The sequence below is a fragment of the Hemitrygon akajei genome, chromosome 6 (assembly GCF_048418815.1).
Source record: "Hemitrygon akajei chromosome 6, sHemAka1.3, whole genome shotgun sequence".
In the NCBI taxonomy this organism is placed as follows: domain Eukaryota; kingdom Metazoa; phylum Chordata; class Chondrichthyes; order Myliobatiformes; family Dasyatidae; genus Hemitrygon; species Hemitrygon akajei.
The window spans coordinates 167289882-167310818 of NC_133129.1; the positions used below are offsets into that span (position 1 = coordinate 167289882).

General features: G+C 39.9%; 1 protein-coding gene across 2 annotated transcripts in view; it reads right to left on the reverse strand.

Annotated features, from left to right (window-relative positions):
* luzp2 (leucine zipper protein 2) overlaps nucleotides 1–20937 on the reverse strand; it is a 405480-nt gene that overhangs the window by 129686 nt on the left and 254857 nt on the right. For both annotated transcript variants that reach the window (XM_073049725.1, XM_073049724.1), the window contains exons 6-7: nucleotides 3396–3458; nucleotides 3222–3284 (exon numbers count right to left, since the gene is read on the reverse strand). In XM_073049725.1, the coding sequence (XP_072905826.1) occupies nucleotides 3222–3284; nucleotides 3396–3458 (126 nt within the window). The remainder of the gene's footprint in view (nucleotides 1–3221; nucleotides 3285–3395; nucleotides 3459–20937) is intronic.

The window sequence follows — 20937 nt, forward strand, 5'->3', positions numbered from 1 at the left end:
ATAATAACTTACATTTTTCTTAAGTTGGAAAAAAATACCCCCTTTGGCTTCGTTGGATATTTAGATTCATGCTGAATTATAAATCACTCTGTTCTCATTTCACCTAAAATTTATGATACCTTTTAAAATATTCTTCCTTTAGGAATGGGACAATTGATGTGATTTATTTTCTTCCAACCATGGGATAAAATTTACCACGTGACCAACCCAGAGTATAGCACATTTGAACGTAGACTTCGCAAACAGAAACATAGCATTTATTTTCTACATCTTTCAATGATTCTAATGTGTATCTAAGTAAATACACGTGCTGTGTTAACATACAGTTTCTTCATTATACCTGCCTTACTCCCATTCATATACCTTATGGCACCTTGCTCAGAACTTCTCCAGTCTTCATTGTGAAACCAAGGTCAAAATATAATTCACAAAATTTTACTTTCTTAATTCTCCATTTAATTATCTATTTTGCCATTCTTGCATGGATTAGCTAAATGAAAAAACAAACCTTGAGACGTGATGGTTTTATTTTGTAATTGCCAGCATTTTGTGGTGGTAATGGCAGCAAAACTCTTAATCATTTGCTCTGTGAAACTAACAACAGGTTTCGGATTTGCAAACACTTATGCGGTTTAATTACAGCAAATTCAGCTCCCCTGCATGGACTGCACCAATTACAACCCTCTCCCCTGCAAGCAAGAAAATCCATTTGAACTGAAGTGAATCTAAGCACTGCCAAGAACCACTGAAGTAAAAACCCAGATATTCTCATACTTTGTTTTATTGTCTGTGAATTTTAAGATGGTGACAGTGACTGATAAACAACGTGCCTAGCTCCAAATTGCAGTCACGTATGTGCATTGCAATTTCCACACATAAAAATGGCAAAACATGATGGATTTTGAAACAAATGCATTTTTACGTTTTAAGTGCTCATTTATGATATTCCTACTTTTAGTTTATATCCCAGTCTTTATTTATACCTCTGTAATAGATTTTAAAAGCAAGTTGGAAATTGTGTTTTCTGCAATTTTATTTGCTGCTAAGAGTACTCAGCTGTTCTAATGTTATCACACTTGATGTTTCCTAGGGGATCATTTGAACTGATCCCTGGCAGCAATACACTTTGGAAAATCGGGAAGTCTCTTTGGATCTTTGTAGGCAGAAATGCTCAGAGCCATTGACAAATAATAGCCACACAAGTTGGGTCAATACCTAAAATTATTCTACTGATTACAAAAAAATAAACCAACTACTTCATAAAAATACAAGTGAATTTCTGGAAATCAGAAACTAAAATAGAAAGTGACCATTAGAATTTTGCTAATAGTACAGTTAACCTGTGAATATTTTTATAAAATCTCTAGAGGTGATTCTGGAAAGTGGATTGTTTCCATTGGAAAATCAAACTCCATTGTTTCTAGTTGGTCTATTAAGAGAAAAAAAACTACTTTATTTGCTATAATTCTCAACATTAAAACTAATTTTATTCAGCTACATTCCCCATAATTAGTTCATTTTACTTCAAAGCTATATAGAGATGGGATTGCAAATCCTTTAAAAGGAATAAAAGCCTTAATGATATAATATACTATAAAGTATGGGTGATGAGATAGACAATACATCTCTACCAAAGAAGATGTAAGGCACTCCTTCCCTCCACAAGCCTGCAGCTCATCCTTGGACAAGGTGTAACACCTGCTTAGCTCCCCTGATCAGGATCACGTGAAGCCACGGAAGCAGGGAGTGGATGGTCGAAAGAGAAGCTGGTGCATATCGCAAGTTCTGGGAATACAGCAACTGACGCCCTGTCTCTGAAGAGTATTGATTAATGGTTGGAACAGCCCATCCTGTGAATGCACTGCCCAGGAAAGACAATGGCAGACCACTTCTGCAGAAAAATTTGCCAAGAGCTATCATGAAGACCATGATTGCCCATGTCATATGACACAGCATATAAAAATGATGACTAGGAAAAGAAGCAGTAACAAAATAATGGAAATACTCATTACAGCACTCAGGAGCAAGACTTAAGCTAACTGAAAATTCATTCAATATTACATCTGAGTTGAGATGAAACATCAGCTCAACCGCATTTGTCACAACTGTTGCCTGATTTGTAGAGACTTCCAAAATCTCTAGTATTTGCCTTGATGGGAATAAAGTTGAAAATGTCAAATAATAGAGCAATAGCTTTAAGGTAAAGGGGGACAGTTGGCAAGTTTTTTTTAAACACTGAATTGTCCCAACAAAGCGGTAAAAACAGATACAAGCAACGTTTAAAAGGCATTTAGATAATCACATGAACAGGCGTGGAATGGAAGGATATAGATCACGCACCATTAAGGGGGATTACTGTAAATTAACTTTATGGTCAGCATTGATATCACGGGCTGAATATCCTTAACCTGTGCTGAACTGTTTTATGTGATATTCTCTAAAAAATAATCAGCAGTTTTGAGTGCTGATGGTGAAAAAAAATTTCTTCAGAAATAATGTCTGTAGTTCTTCCTGATCAGCTGTACCCTCACTGGCCACTTTACTAGTAACCTCCTGTACTTAATAAGGTAGCCACTGAGTGTATGTTTCTGGTCTTCTGCTGCTGTGGTCCATTCATTTCAAGGTTGGACATGTTGCGCATTCACAGATGCTCTTTTACACACCACTGTTATGACATGTGGTTATTAGAGTGTCTGTCACTTTCCTGTTAGCTTGAACCAGTCTAGTCATTCTCCGCTGTCCTCCCTCGTTAACAAGGTATCTTTGCGCACAGAAATGCCACTCAGTGGATTTTTTTTTTGTTTCTCACAGTTCTCTGTGCATGAAAATCCCAAGAGATCAGCAGTTTCTGAGATACTCAAATCACCCTGTCTGGCACCAACAATCATTCCACAGTCAAAGTCACTCATATCATATTTCTTCCTTGTTCTGATGTTTACTCTGAACAACTGAACCTCTTCACTATGTCTGCATGTTTTTATGCATCGAGTTGCTGGCACATGATTGGTTGATTAAATATTTGCATTACCGAGAACGTGTATAGCTGTACCTAATACAATGACCACTGAGTGTAGATTTATGACTTAGAAGTTTTCATCCTCTATATATTTGGAAATGATATTTAATCTGTACTTGTTCAGAAGTGGAAATATTAATAGTCTTATCATAGTGTTACACCTTACCTATGTAAATCATGCTGACTCATGCAATTGTGGTCTCACCTTAAAAATCAAATCCTTCTTCCCATAACGTAGCTCCTTAAGCTGTGACTGGATCCGTTTGGACTGCAGAAGCAAGATAAGAAGGGATGAAAAATATCAGCATTAATTTAAATGCCTAAAGATACTTCTAGCTTATTCAAGTGTGTCTATCAAATCATGACAAAACAAACCTACCTCTTCTGCGTGAATGCCACACTGCTTGTTCCCAGACAGAAGTTTGTTTTTCAGACTTTTATTCTGTGCAAGAGAATTACTTCATTATTTCAAATACCTTAAATTATTAAAACCTGCAAGTAGACTAAATATTTTATGATCACTTTGCAAAGGTGAAGTTATCATTCCCATGTTTTACAAATGAGGCAGGAACTTCATGGTAATTTTTTGAAGTTTCTTTTTAGATTCAAATTGTGCATCTACCTCTTTCTGATTTCTGCTTGGTAGAATTAGATTGTGTTAATCAGATTAATTACCGTGGAGGTGTTTTTGCAGTCTGATTATAGTGAATGCAAGCCACTTTCCTGCAAGTCCTTATCCACCTTGTCCTCTTTTTACTATATACCCAACAATTCTGAATCGTTCATCTTCAGATGAATTTTAGATAGGGTAGGCATTAATAAAAAGGCTTTGGTTCTCAATTACCATTTCTTTTGTGATGGACATTGATTGCTGCAGCCTGCTTCCCTTGTTAGGTGGTAAGACAGGCGGCAAGGCAGCAGTGTCACATTGGTTGTAGCTAGGACTAGTCCTCAGGCTTGTGTTGTAGCATGCCATCCGAGCTCGGCTGGTGTTGGCTGCTCCTGTTGGTGTTGCCCTCCAATCTTAGATCAGTGGAATTACAGTGGACTGCCAGGAATCATCAATTTGCAGGACTTGTCTCTCAGGGACTTGGACTAAAAATTTGTTTTCTTACATGATAATGTTCTTTTCTTTCTCCCCCCTTTCTTGGAATGCGCTTGTAAGTTTTTCCTCCTTGGCTGCAGAGAAACGCTGTCTCATTCAGCCGTATCCACGCGTGGTTTGAATAGCAATTAAACTTGATTTGATTTGAATTGATTTGAAATAGTTTATTTATTTACTTATTGAGATAGAATACAGAATAAGCTCTTCTAGCTATTTGAACTGTGCCGCCCAACGATCCCTGAATTAGTTGTTCAGTCATTGTCAAGTCCGACTCTTTGTGACTTCATGGACTCCTGCACACCGAGCCTTCTGTTGGAAACTGCCTCTCTAAGATCCCCCAAGGTCATACGCATTTCCGTGATTTAACCCTAACCTAATTACTGGACAATTTACAATGAACATTTAACCTACCAACCAGTACAACTTTGGACTGAGAGAGGAAACCAGGGCACCTGGAGGAAATACATGCAGTCATGGGGGAGAATGTACAGACTTCTTACAGGCAGCAGTGGGAATTTAACCCAAGTTGTAACACCCCTGCAAATTTATTTAACTAGGGGAAACAAAATCAACATTTTGATTTACTTTAAGTGGTGAAAAAGGATCATTGGCGAGTTTCTATACATAAAGTATTGGCCTTTTTGAATGATTAGCAAATTTACGTTCCTCACACAATGCAGTAATAATTATCATTACATGTATAACAACATTATAATTTCTGATCCAACCTTTCCCTTCTTTCTGAGGTGCAGGATTTTGACCTGAATTGAACAAAAGTGGAAATAGCACCTCATCTGCTATTCTGTATGCTTTTATTTAAAACACATTAGCAGTTTCTATTTTGCCTGTGTGGTCATGATGATATCGCTATGGTAACAAAACGTATAATTCCGGAAGAAATATCTAGCTGGTTCATACTTCAGTGTCTCATAATTTGTTCCAGCAGTAAATCTGCCCTTGAGATGATACTCCGTCATGACAAAATGACTTTGAAGAGCAAGCTGCATGTAATTTAAATGAGGCAAAACTTTATTTCCATTTGTTTGTTTGTTTAGTTCTTCCATCAACATCTCTGTGAGTGAAGAAGCAACACAACTGGACCAGGCAAACCAATATGTAGGTTTTGAATATCATTAAATTCTCAGGTCTACTAACCAGCTTGCTGATCAAACTTCAAAAAGTCAGTAGTGATTTTTTGCATTATGTTAATTAACCAAATCATTTGTGGAATCCTGTATTTGTAACTGAACTGTTATAGAAGAAATATTACTGTAGGAAAAAAATTCAGTTTTCATTGTGGAAATTATATTGTGAAACCATTGTAAACCTTTCCACAATGTAACCAAATGCCACATTTGGAGAACAACTAAAGGACATTTAAGAACACTACAGCACAGAAACAGGCCCTTTAGCTAATCCAGTCTGTGCTGAACTATTAATCTGCCTACTCCCTTCGACCTGTACCCAGACAATTGCCCTCCATATCCCTCCCATCCATGAACCTATCCAAATTTCTCTTAAATGGTGAAATTGAACCCGCATCCACCACTTGTGCTGGCAGCTGGTTCCGTGCTTTCACCCCTGTGAGTGAAGAAGTTCTTCCTCATGTTCCCCTTAAACATTTCACCTTTCACTCTTAGCCCAAGTACTCTATTTACAGTCTCACCTAACCTCATTGCAACTGATGCACCATCAATAACTCTCGGAGACATGAGGTGAGATATAGGCTTTTATTGGCTGGAAGAAAGAACAAGCAGCAATTGTCCACCACACTGCATCCTGGAGACTGAGGCCAGGGCTCAGGCTCCAATCACCTTTATACCGGGGTCCGTGGGAGGAGCCACAGGAGCAGTCAGCGGGGGGGGGCGTGTCCAGACAGGTATATGTAGTTCACCACAGCAACATCCTTGTAAATTTTCTTTGCACTCTTTCAATCTTATTTACTTCTTTCCTGTAGATAGGTGACCAAAACTGCACACAATACTCCAAATTAGGCCTCACCAATGTCTTATACAACTTTAACATAACATCCCAACTCCTGTACTCAATACTTTGACCTATCAAGGCCAAAGTGCCTTAAGCTTTCTTTACCACTCTAGCTACCTGTGATACCACTTTATTCCCAAATCCCTGTATTCCACCACTTTCTTCAGTGCCTTTCTGTTCACCATGTAACACCTACCCTGGTTGGTCATACCAGAATGCAAATCCTTACACTTTTCTGCACTTAATTCCACCTGCCATTTTTCAGCCAATTTTTTCCAGCTGATCCAGATACCGCTGTAAGCATTGATCATCTTCTTCACTGTCCTCTATACTCCCAATCTTGGTGTCACCCGCAAATTTACTGATTCAATTAACCATGTTATCATCCAGATGCCAAGCAACAGCAGACCCAGCACCAAACCCCATGGCACTCCACCAGTCACAGGCCTCCAGTCGATAAGATTGATTAGACATAGCCTACCACACATGAACTCGTGCTGACTATCTGTAATCAGTTCCTTTCTATCCAAATGCTTACATATCCAGTCCTTTAGAATACCTTCCAATAACTTGCCCACTACTGATGTCAGAGTCACTGGCTTTTAATTCCTGGCTTATACTTAGAACCTTTCTTAAACAAAAGAACAACATTAGCTATCCTCCAATCCTCTGGCACCTCACCCATTCCTGAGGATGTTTTAAATATCTCTGTTGGACACCCTAAACTTTCTGCACCAGCCTCCTACAGGATCAAGGGAATACCTTGCAAGTCCCTGGGGATTTATCCACCCTAACTGGCCTCAAGACAGCAAGCACCTCCTTCTCTGTAATCTGTACAGGGTCCATAATCTCGCTGCTGCATTTCCTCACATCTATAGACTCTGTGTTCATTTCATGAGTAAATATCAATGAAAAAAAAAATCCATTTAAGATGTCCCCATCTCGTTCAGCTCCAAGCATAGATTACCACTCTGATCTTCCAGAGGAACAGTTTTGTCCTTGCTATCCTTTTGCTTTTAGTATATCTGTAGAAGCCATTGGGATTCTCCTTCAACCTCATGTCTTCTGTTTAGCCCTCCAGATTTCCTTCAGTGTTCTCCTGCATTTATTTCACTCCTCCAGTATCTTATTTGTTTCTACCTGCCTATACCTGCTATGCACCTCCTTTTTTTTTACCCAGGGCCTCAATATCTCTCAAAAACCAACATTCCATAAATCCGTTTTCTTTGCCTTTTATTCTGACGGGAACATACAAGCTCTGTACTCACAAAATTTCACTTCAACTTACCAGGTACACCTTTGCCAGAAAACAACCGGTCCCCATCCACACTTACCAGATCCTTGCTGATGCCATCAAAAATGGCCTTTCGTCAATTTAGGACCTCAACCTGAGGGCCAGACCTTTCCTTCCCCATAATTACCTTGAAGCTAATGGCATTATGATCACTAGATGCAAAATGTTTCCATACGCAAATTTCTATCACCTGACCTGTCTCATTCCCTAATAGGAGATATAGTGTTGTACTCTCTCTAGTTGGGACTTCCATGGACTGATGAAGGTAATTTTTCTGAACACTTGACAAACTCTATCACATCTCAGTTTCAGTCAATATGTGAAATTTAGTCACCTGCTGTCAGAACCTTATATTCTTGCAACAGTCTGTGATCTCTCTACAGATCTGCTGCTCTAAATCCCACAGACTGTTGGGTAGTCTATAATTATCTCAATAATGCGGTCATATATTTCCTATTCATCAGTTCCACCCATAAACTGTCACCAGATGAACTCTCCAGTCCGTCCTCACTGAGCACTTCAGTGACATTTTCCCCGACTAGTAATGCCTCCCCTTTCCCTTAATCTGTCCTGCTCTATCACATGCAGAACTAACAATCCTTTCCACTAGGACATTAGTCCCCCACCATTTCAGCTGAAAACCATCCCTCTGTACAAGTCTCTCCTTCCCTGGAAGAGAGTTCAATGATCCGAAAATCTGAAGCCCTCCTTCCTGCACCCACTCCTAAGCTGTATGATTTTCCTATTTCTGGCCTTACTAGCTCATGGAATGGGTAACAATCCTGGAGATCCTCTCCTTTAACTTGGCACCTCACCCCCTGAATACACCTTGCAGGACTTTGTCATCCGTCCTACCCATGCCATTGGTACCGACATAGACCATGACCTCTGGCTGCTCACCTGTCCAAATTTGAATGCTGTGGATTCAATCTGAGATGTCCCTGACCCTGCACCCAGAAGGCAACAAATCATCCAGGAATGTCTTTCTCATCTACAAAACCTCTTCTCTGTATCATCAGCCAACACATTCCCTATCACTACAGATCGCTTCTTCTCCTCCCCTACACTTCTGAGCCACAACGCCAGACTCAGTGCCAAAGACTGGATCAGCTCTCCCTGGTGGATTGTTTCCCCATCCCCATGGCCCCAGGGGAGCCCTGCTCTGGCTGCCTATTCCCTTTTTCTCTCCTGATAACCACCCAAGTACCTGCCATTTCAACCTAAGGGTGACTCTCTTCCTGTACCTCCTACCTATTACTTCCTCATTCTCCCTTATGGGCCAAAGGTCATTAAGCTGTGGTGACAGTTCCTTAACATGATCTCTAAGGAGTTGCAGCTTGGTGAACTTTGTGCGAATGTAGTTATCAGGGAGACTGGAGGTCTCACACATCTCACACAAGAAACATCCAACTATCTCCGGACCCATTCTTAGCGCACTATCTATTACTAAAAACTTACTGGAAGCTTACTTAGAGCCTACATCTCTGTTTACTCTAGTCTGTTATCGACCTGGTCTATTGAGCCATAGCCGGGCCACTCTAACACCGCGCCACTCCAACAATGCTTATATCTCCTTTCTTTTTATTGGCTCAAGCGATGACTCACTCGTAATGACACATGCAGTTTCAACAGTCTCCCACCCTGCAAGATGTCATTCTCTCACTATTTCAAACAGTGATACACTCCCAACAAGACTTGCAGTTTCAAATCCCCCCCCCCCCCCCCACCACCCTGTAAAATGCCACTCTCTCATTCCCTACTTCAAACTTCGGTTTGATATCTTATTTCATTCAGAGGTAACTGGGGAGAAGATACCTTTGCATTTGGAAGAACAGTGGCTCACTTTCACACACTCAACACGTGAGTGCGAATGGAGTCCTTATGATTTGCAACTGTTTGCAAAGATACTGGTGCCATCCCTACTTTGAAACTGAATCATATCAAAATAGAGCTATGGGTTAAGAAAATTCATTGTAGGTGGAATTGGTCAATGGAGGACAAAACTGCACCAGCATAATGGGAGATCTGAACTGGATGCTGCCTGCGGCTCACAGCCCCTGCCTACTCGGACTTGCCTGTATCAGATACAGAAGGACAATTCACTGACTGGACGTACCAGGGAGGCATCTATCGAGGCAGAGATTGGAAAGGTGAATTCCCCATGTGGAGTTCAGTGATGAAGTGAAGTGACAGATGCTGTCACCCAATATTACTTTGTACTACTGCTGATCCACATCACTTCATGATATCTTTCTTTGGAAGAGATTAATGCAGTTGGTTGCCTTTACAGCAGCTGCCACAAACCAGCCAAATCAAAATATACAGCAGGGGAATTCAGAATAAAAATAGTAGGTAAAATTCATTTGGCAAATTTTGATAAACCATTACATCAGTAAAATAAACATGAGAAAGTCTGGAGAAGTTGGAAATCCAAAGCAACACACAAAACGGTGCTGGAGGACTTCAGCAGGTTGGGCAGCATCGATGGAAAAGAGTACGTTTTGGGCTGAGGACCCTTCATCAGGATTGAAACGGAAGAGGAGAAGATTCCAGAAAAGGAGGTGGGGGAGGGTAAGGAGGCCAGCTGGAAATGTGATAGGTGAAGCCATGTGGGTAGGGAAAGTCAAGGGCTGGATAAGAGGGAATCTGAGAGGAGAGCAGAGTGTACAATAGAAGAAAATTAGAGAGCAGAGGACCCAGGGGAAGTAATAGGTAGGTGAGAAGAAGTGAATGGTCAGAGTGGGGAATAGAAGTAGGTGCGAGGGGAATTTGTTCACCAGAAGGTGAAATATAAGGCTAAATTTTTTGAGTTTCCAGTCAGGAATATGCAACTCTATCTAGCACTGAGTACTGTTGCTTTAATAATTGTTAAACAGTAAAATAAATAAAATAATAAAGGAACCTGTCTGATACTTGGACATTGAGGTGAATTATTAGCTTTGTTTCTCTCCCCACAGGAACTTTCATATTGACAGCTCCAGCATTTTTGTTTTTTTTTAATTTCAGATTTTGTGTATCTACCATATGTAGCTTCTGGGCAGTTAAACAGAAGTTTACTGTACTGAATTTTAAAAGGAAAGTGGGAATAGATCACCCACAGGACGATGAGGTAAATTTTGTTATGATATGCTTCCCACGTGCAGTTTTGCTAACTGCAAATTCTTACTCAGTCCCTAATGAATTGGAAAAAGCAATGATTTTTAATTGCAAGTATGACATCCTTGTTCCGCTTTCTGGGTTGCACCTCCACTTAATGTTTAGTCATGCTATTCTACATCAGTGATGTCATTTTCAATCAAGCAGAGATTTATCAGAATTGCACTGGACAGTCCGTTTGGATTATTCAGCAATTTCACATGTCGTGAAATGGGATCCTTTTTAAAAGGAGTGATCAGACTGCTGTGCATTTGCCCTTCAATATCTTTCTTTATTGTTGGCTAATACTGCTATAACAGCAAGTGTGTTGACGGGACTTGTCAAATTAGATCTGATAGACAGGCATTCTGCACACATTTCTTGACTCTTCTATAATGAACATGATATTTAGAGCTAGTTTGTTCTTAACAATTTCTGTATTAAATTGAGGAATAATAGTTCAAGTATATTTGATTTGTCACTCATCTGAATCTGATCATTTATGTAAAGCATCAATAAAGTATGATACAGAATGCGGCAATGAAACGTCTTTTCAAAAAAATAACCTGCAGATCAATAAATGTATTGACATTTTCATGAAAGTAAGTATTAATCAACGTTTATAATAAGAAGAATTTTATTACAGACTTTTGTGGCTTTTCAGAAAATGATTTCATTTTTAATTTGAAATGCTAAGTAGAAAGACCAAATAAGACATAAATATGGAATACCAATAGAAATTTCAGTTTGTTTACCTAATGTGTTCACAATGATAAAAGACAAGGACAACAGAAAAATGAATGGCCCGCATTAAAGAGAATCATGTCAAATTAATAATGAGCTGTAAGTATATTGGAGGCAAAATAAGAGGAGAATGATGTTTTGAAGTTGTTTGATAAGAGATTGATGCATCAAAAGATACAGTTGAAATAGATCACTCCAGTGGAATAATTCTGCAAGCAATTATCACAATGATAACATATAAATGCCAATGTGTTTTCTGTTTCTGCGCATTTCAAAGGACTTGATATTGTCGATCAAGTGGGCCAGATTGAAAATCAAACCCAGCAAGTCACAAAGCATCTCCATAGTCAAGGGAGTGCTGAAAGACGAAGTTCTTCATTGGTGATGACCCATTTTCAAATAGTGTCTGAACAGCATGTCAAAAGCCTGGGATGGTGCAACACGAGCCTCACAGACAAAAAGTAGATACAGCAACTAAACCAACACATTGCCAACGGCCTGGATAACACTGACAAGACCACACTGCCTGGAAAACTGAAGTTCTGGTGCATACTGTTTGGACTCCTACTCCGGGTAATGAGGCCAGTCACTCTCTATGTGGTCCCACTAACAATCATGAAGAAGCTCGAGCCAACCATCACATCATTTGTACAGAAGTGGCTCAGTGCCCCAAGGTGTGTCAGTAACAACAGTCTCTATAGTAAAGGAGTCCTTGAACTATGTTTCACTGGCCTTACAGAGGAATTAAAGTGGTTTAAGGTACATCTACAGATGACGCTCCAAGACTCTTATGACAAGACCATCAGTAACGCTGCACGGATCTTATCAACTGGGCGGAAATGGACTCCAGCTGATGTGGTGCAGGATGCAACAGCAGCCCTTAGATACAGAGACATTGTGGGGCAGGTCCCACAGAGCAGGAGTGGATTGGTCTGGCAGCAAGAGGATCTATCTAGCGCAAGGCCACAATTCTGGAGTGAAGGAAGATGGTTGTCGAGGACATGTGGTGACAAGAAGAGTTGGACAGACGTGCAAAGGTTATCTCCTTGGCTAAATGGGGGGCAATGGATGGAGTGAGAATGCACTGAGAGGAGGAAAATCAGCTGGAAGGACATATGGGAGATGGAAGCAAACAGACTTAGCTTTCTCTTCAGAGCTACATATGTTGTGTTTCCCTCACAAAAAAAAACTCCACCAGCAGCTCGGTGAGGGCCCAACTTGTGCCCTGTGCCCAATTCCGGCAACCCTCAAGCATATCCTGGCAAGCTGCAAAACCAGCCTCACACAAAGCAGATCCATGTTGCATCATAACCAGGTCTTGAACAGTCTGGTAATAGCAATCAAGACGAAGGGGATAGCAAACAACTCCTTGCCTTCTAGAATGACTAATGCTCTGACACCAGCAGCATTCGTCTGGGAGGGAGGAAAAAGACCAACTAATCTCCCTCCTAAGCCAAAAATAGGACAGATGAACGTGGTCTGTGACTTGAAAATGCTGGTGAATATCAATAAACCACTCACCTTTCCACCAGCCTTAGGCCAGATTTGGTCTCTGGTCCAATTCATTACAGATCGTCTACATCGTGGAACTCACAGTCCCGTGGGAGCATTCAGTGGCTGAAGCATATGAGTGCAAGAGGCTTTGCTCTGCAGATCCAGCAGCTGAAGCTCAGCGATGGGGCTGGAAAGCCACAGTTTTTCCGATGGACATAGCTGTAGGGATTTATGGCCACATACACCATTAAATTACTGAAGGAGCTGGGGGTCCATGGTCAGACTCTACAGCAAACCATCAGAGCCACTTCAGAGGTGGCAGAAAGAAGCAATCACTAGCTTTGGATCAAGCATAAAGACTTCTCCTGGATAGCATCAAGAGAGTGGGAAGACACAATGGGGGGGGGGGGGGGGTGGGTGGAATCACTCTGGGACACCAGAAGTCATCGTCAAGCCCTCCGGAGGTGTAGCGGGCTAATTCGATGAAAAATGGAGGAAAGATGGTGCCCACTTGAAAACACTCGCATGTCAACCCTGTGTTGTTCTCAGGATCAAGGCAGTCTTGAGAAAGTGCTCATGATCAGTTAGAACGAGGGATATTGAATTGAATTGACTTGATTTCTTACATCCTACACATACGTGAGGAGCAAAAATCTTTACGTTACATCTCCATCCGAATGTACAATGTGCAAATTATAGTACAAACGTTTGTAATTTGTGATAAATAGTATGTACAGTAAGATATACAACAAAACAGTCAATATAGCTTAGAAATACAATTGTGTCAGCATGAATTAGTCAGACTAAATACCTGGTGGAAGAAGTTGTCCCGGAGCTTGTTGGTCCTGACTTTAATGCTGTGATACTGTTTCCCAGATGGGAGCATCTGGAACAGTGTGTGGTTGGGGTGACTCAGGTCCCCAGTGATCCTTCGGGCCCTTTTTACGTACCTGTCACTGTAAATGTCCTGAATAGTGGGAAGTTCACATCCACAGATGTGCTGGGCTGTCCGCACCACTCTCGGTAAGTTCCCGCGAATGAGTGAAGGACAGTTCCCATACTAGGCAGTGATGCAGCCAGTCAGGATGCTCTCAATTGTGCCCCAGTAGAAAGTCCTTATGATTTGGGGATTCATACCAAACATCTTCAACTGGATTAACAGCTTATCCTGCGCTTTTTGATTTTGACATGGGTCTGAGTGTGGGCTTGTCAGAGCTCCAGCTCATTTTTCCACAGGAAGTGTGAGAAATCATATTTACTGATTTATTAATATACACTGCGGAATAGGCCCTTCAGGCTCTTGAAGCCACGCAGCCCAGGATCAGAATCAGGTTGAATATCACCATCGTATGTTGTGAAATTTGTTGTTTTGCCGCAGCAGTACATTGCAATACAATATGATAAAAACTATGAATCACAGAAAGAAATATATATATATATATACTTCTTACTGTAATTCATAGTTTTTATTATTTAACTATATATAAGTTAAATTAACTTTGTGGCAGCAGTACAATGCAATACATGATAATACAGGAAAAATTTAAATTGTGAATTATATTAGGTTTATATATGTATATCAAATAGTTAAATTAATTAAGTAGTGCCAAAACAGAAATAAAAGAAGTTGTGAGGTTGTGTTCATGGGTTCAGTGTCAATACAGAAATCTGATGGCAGAGGGGAAGAAGCTGTTCCTGAATCATTAAGTGTGTGCCTTCAGGCTCCTGTACCTCCTTGCTTGTGGTAGCAATAACAAGAAGGCATGTCCTGGGTGATGGAGGTCCTTAATGATGGGTGCTGCCATTTTGAGGCATTACTCCTTGAAGATGTCCAGGATACTGAGGAAGCTTGTGCCCATGATAGAGCTGACTGAGGGGAAAATAAACTAAACTCTGCATTTTCTGAACATCTGAATCAAAAGGAGAAAATGATAAAAAATGTAACTTCAGCTGCTCAGTTCCTTTAACAGAAGTCTAAATCTATACCAAAGTAGCTCTGGGAAAACTGCAGCTCTGAAAGCCCATTACCATTTCTATATTTGTGTTTAGACAGATTCTAGTAGATTAGGTCAATGGCTTAAACAATTGGAACTGCTTGGCTTTGAAAGGAGAAGGATGATTGGGATCTTATAGAGACATATAAAATACTCAGTGAAATAACAGAAAGCTCACCCAAAGCAGTATTTCAGGACAAATTGTGACTGCAGGCAACTGGTAAGAGTTCACAAGCGAAAAGTTCAGAAAAGCTGACAAGTACCTCTCTTTCACACAATGTGCAATTAATTGCTGTGACATAAACACAAGAGATTCTGCATGTGCTGGAAATCTTGAGCAATGCACACAATATACAGAAAGAACTCAGCAAGCCAGACAGGATCTTTGGAAATAAACAGTCAGATATTTTGGGCCGAGACCCTTCATCAAGATTGGAAAAGAAGGGGACAGAAGGCAAAATAAGAAGGTGGGGAAGTGGAAGGAGTAGGGAGAGAGGTGATTTTATAGTATTTGCTGTGACATATTTACTACAAAGGTAGCGGAGATAGAAGACCTTGAAGGCAATATAAATACAAATAGTTGTAATATGAAAATATAGATCTCAATGAAAGATTCTCAAAATCTGCAATTGAGATGATAGCCATTGTGATTATATCCAGATTAGTTCTGTATCCAGGCTACAATACAGAAGTACTATATCAAAGGCATCAGTATGAAATGTGGCTTCCCTCTCCATAGACGCCAGCTGACTTCTTGGATATTTCCAACATTATCTGTTTTTACTTCAGGTTTCCAACATCTGCAGTATTTTATTTAAAAATAGAAGTGATAGCATGTGGTATCAGGTCGCAGTATTGCTGCTCTTTCACAGAATAACACAAGAAGAAATGTCACTATTTTGTCTTTGGTAAAGCTATCTAATTATCTCCACGTCAATGCTCTATCTCTTGTTAAGCCACTTCACTACAAATATGTATTTAATTCTCTTTTAAAAAACTTTGCTGATGAATTTGTTTCCACCAACTTTTAACACAGTTGTTAAATATAAAGATTCACAATGTAGCCTCAGGTTCTTTTGTCAGTCATTTCAAATATGTGTTCCCTTTGTCACAGAAAACACTCATCATTTACTCTATCAAAACAATTTTTGTTGTTAAATACCTCTATCAAATCTCATTTACTTCTACTGTTCTCTTCATGTCTGTTGGAGTTCTAATCACTTCATACCATAAGACCATAAAACCATAAGACATAGGAGCAGAGTTAGTCCATTCACCCATCAAGTCTGCTCTGCCATTCCATTATGGCTGATCCTGAATCCCACTCAACCCCATACACCTGCCTTCTCGCCATATCCTTTGATGCCCTGACCGATCAGGGAACTATCGGCTTTCACCTTAACTTGGACTTGGACTCCACTCCAATCCTTGCAGTTAGGGTCATCTCTCAGTCCCCATGTGACTATTCCAGTCAATCATCTTGATATCCTAAGGCTTTTGGTGTTCTTCTTAAAATGCATTGTCCAACATTGAATGTAATTTACCAGATGAAGCTTTCTAATATTTTAGAAAGGTCCAACACAAATTGCTTTTCTATTCAGTACCTTTATTAATAAAGACTCTTGTGTATTCTTCAACACTGTTGTTCTGCTGTCTCTGAAGTTTTTTTTATAGTTCCTCCCCATTAAAAGTGTCAACTGTTTATTTCCCTCCATAGCTGCTGTCTGACCTGTTGATTGCCTCCAGCATTTGTGTGTGTTATTGTGGGACCATTTAATTTATTGTCTTCATTATTCATTCTACTAAATTGAATTGCTTCAAAAGTTATTCCCTTAATATAGGCCAGTGCTCAGATTGTGTGCCAGACATTCATTTACATCGCCCTATTAAAAGCTCAGAGCATGCATGAAACAAGATAGCAGTAATCTTGTACAATACTCTAGTAAATAGCACATATTTTACAACTCTTCCTAAAGCATTGTGTACGCTTCAGAATAAATAACTCACAATGGAAGAACAGCGGCAATGAAGGAATGATAGAATCATTCCTGCACAGAAGGAGGTAACTCTGAACTTGCACTCCATTCCATTTCTTAGCAGATCCTTCTCCACAGACCCATTTTTCCATTCTCTCTCCATATCCGTGTGATAAAGTGGCATCAGTGACCACTCAATGGCAACATCCAGCTAACAGTTCATGAAATTACTTCTTCACTATCTTCTTTTAAATCTGCTACTAATGTGTGTGTGATTGGAGCCAGTCGTTTATGTTTTGATCAGTTTTTTTTCGGGCATACTGAGCAAACTGGTGCTTCCGCTGTCTCCAAGGGAATTTGGTGTGGCTGAGAGCAAAGTTGGGAACCGAAGGTACCGAATGGCAGAGCGCACACCCATGATCGGTTCCAATTCTCGACCAACTTGCCGACTGAAGCATAGAGCAAGTGTGAAATCAACAAAGATGAGAGCGGACGGTGAGAAGGTGCTCAGCGTGGTCTGCTTCCATTTGAGGGTCTCCCTCTCCTTCTCCTTCGCTGCTGTCAGAGGACGGGGTAGTAGTCTTGGGTCTTGGACAAGGTTTGATTGACATGGTCTGTGGACTGGACTCGTTTTTAGAGAACTCTACAGTTCATGTTATGTGTGTTTTTGGTTTCTAGTTACTCCATTTTTATCACTAATTTGCATAATTTTCTTTGTGGCAGACTGGCTCCGCTACCTACAGTGAATGAGCGACACAGCACTAAATTGAACCAAACAGAACTAAACTGAACATTCCAAGGATTCTACAATTTGATGTTTAATATTCTGTGTGCTATTCATTCTTTTTTTTTGCCATTTGCACGATTTGTTGTTTGTTTTGCGTGTTGGATGTTTGATGTTTCTTTGAATGGTTTCCAAGGTGTTTGTTTCATAACTGTCTGCGGGAAGACAAATCTCAGGGTTGCATATTGCATATATACTTTGATAACAAATATACTTTGATCTTTGAATCTTTCGAATATCTCTTCAAGTATTTCCCTCTAGTATGCCCTTTCCAACTCTGTTTTAAAGACATGGATTGATTTTGTTTCCACCACTCTTGTAGAAGCAACTTCCAGATCATAAATACTCCCCATTTTTAACTATGCATTAAATTTTGAGACTGTAATCCCCTGTTCCCTGAACCATCCAATAATATGAACAGATTCTCCAATTTCTACATTGACTGAAATAGTCATGATCTTTTATTCATTTATTCATCTGTTAATATTTTATCACAATAATGGTGGTCAAAGTCAAAGTAAATTTATTATCAAAGTACTTATATTACCATATGCTACCCTGAGATTCATTTTCTTGCAGGCATTAACAGGAAAATAAAGAAATACAATGGAATTTATGAAACACTATATATAAACAAAGACTAACAAACAACCACTGTGCAAAAGAGGACAACTGGGAAAATAAAGAAAAAGAATAATACTGAGAACGGCAGCTGTAGATTCCTTGAAATGAGTATGTGGTTTGTAGAATCAGTTCAGGGTTTGGTGGGTGAAGTTATCCACACCAGTTCAGGATCCTGATGGTTGTAGGGTAATGCCTATTCCTGAACCTGGTGGGATAGGACCTAAGGTTCCTGTACCACCTGCCTGTTGGTAGTAGCAAGAAGAGAGCATAGCTTGGATGGTGAGGGTCCTTGATGATAGACACCTTATTCTTGTGGCAGCGCTCCATGTAAATGTGTTCAGCGGTGTTTGGAATGATGTAGATCAATTAAGTCAATGGCTTGAAAAAAAAAGAACTTCCTAGCATTAAAAAGAAAATGATCATGGAACTTCTTTGGGTAAAAAAGTTTAAGTGAAGCAGCAAGACATTAAACTGAATGACTACTTAGTGTTAAATTGTGATGGTAAGGCAAGAAAACAGCAAAATTGATAGAAGAGATAAATTCACAAGTATTGAGAGGAAGCAATTCTTTAGAAAAAATAATAATCAATATCTGGATCAGGTTAACAGTTGGGAATGCAGACAAATGGTCATTTAGCTGAACATTTGCAATTTAGATCCATTGGTTTCCATAGAAGATTGGATTTAATAACCCTTGATCACAGCAGGGAAATCACAATGAGTCATTGTGATCTCCAAATAACTTCAGTAAAGACTGACCTTTCAAACTCAGGTATGGATACTGTAGTATCAAGTTTCCACACTGACATCCTTTAAGGAGTCAGAATGATAAGGCACAGAAAAAAAAGCAATTTGACCCAAAGTGTGATGTCATCTTTTGGTGGGGAGCCATTGCATTTTTTCTATTGTTTGTTATGAAGCTGTGGAAAGATTACATGTGAGTGTGTGGAGGGCCAGATGGTGGGATGAGCAGGGAGTGGAAAAGAAGGTTGAATCTTTTCAAAAGTGATAAGAATAGAAATTGCACCCCAAATTGTAGTAAATTTGAGATTGGACTTCTGAGACTGTACTCAAAACTTTGTGAATCATTAAGTGCAAAATCAGCCTTGAACAAGTGAACCTGGTCCATGATATAAAACACAACGCTTGAATAAAATAGAACTCTAAAAATACTTCTGTGTCACAGGTAACTTGGTTTAGTTTAATCAATGTAATGGAAAACTACTTTCATAATCGTTCACAAACCATCACGTGTAAATTGACTTTATGTAACTGAATGTGCTTGTTAGAAAGATATAGAAAATAATTTGTCATTTATTCTAGGGTTCCATAATTTCCGTAGACCATATGCCCAAAAGACATAGGAGCAGAATTAGGCCAAGACTGCTCCGTTGTTCCAGCATGGCTGATTTATTACCTTTCTCAACCTATTTCTACTGCCTTCCACCAAAAAACAGAGCTCGTCTGGGATTTGAACCCGGGACCTCTTACACATCAGACCAACATATCCCGAAGCAAGAATCAAACCCCTAGACCGAGTAAAGTAAAAAGTAATGCCATTAAAAAATCTTTAAATTATGCTTTTGGCACAGGTATGCCAAAGGAAAAATAAAGTTTAGTCTTGAGATTGATTTGAACCTGCAAAGTCATGTTTATTCATTTGTGAAGGCAACAATCAACACAACTCTACAAAATTCAGTAGCTGCAATCAAGAGTGGGTGGCATTGAAGTACAGCAGATGGTGCTGATGCCTTGTACCTCTAGTAACCATGCTATTCCATATTCTACCTCTGACTGCGTGGTCCAGTTTCCTCTCACATCCCAGAGACGTGAATGGAGGTTTGTAGCAGGAGAATCATGGCCATTTGAATGAGAGTGGATTACAAGGGGAATGAGTAAAAAAGAATAGGATTTCTTTGAGCTGGAATGGTCTTGATGACCAAAGTGGCTTCCTTCCATTTCATGAGAAATATAAGAATGTAAGAACACATATCCAAATTCAATTAATCTGGGTCCTGTCATCGAGTAATACACACATACACACACAAAATGCTGGAGGAACTCAGATGGTCAGGCAGTTTCTATAAAGAGTTAACATTTTGGACTGAGATCCTTGGATGAAAGGCTTAGCTGATGGGAGGAATAATTTGGGATCAGTCCATCACTGGTGAATCCCTTTGCTATTTGGGCACATCTACAAGGAGAGCGTCACAGGAAAGCAACGACCCTCATCATCCATGCTATGCTCTCTCCTCGCTGCTGCTATCAGGAAGGAAAAACATGAGCCTTAGGTCCCACACTACCAATTTAGGAACAGTTATTACCCCTCAAGATTCAAAATTCAAGACTCAAATACACTTATTATCAAAGAATATATAACTTATGCAACCTTGACAAGCTTGCTCATGGGTACTCACAAAGCAAGAAACCTGAAAAAAAAACCAATTAAAGAAAAAAATAAAAATAAAAATAAAAGAACAACACCCAACATGCAAGATAAAAAAAACACAAATCATGTAAACAATTTTGGTTTGGTATCTTGTGTTTGCTTCAATTGTTTCCAAACCCCGGAGCAGCCTGGAGCAGGCCCAAAGCCTCACTTATCAGTTCATCATATTATTAGGCATGAAGCACAGCAGCCGGGTCAGTCTTCATAGCCTCAGTGCTATGGAGAGAAGATGGACCATCGTGGAGAACAAGCAAAATCAGCTCTTGCCTTGGATCCTGACAACCGGTCTTTTCAGTCTATCTGGGCTGGCGGTTAAATTAACCAAACAGCAGTACA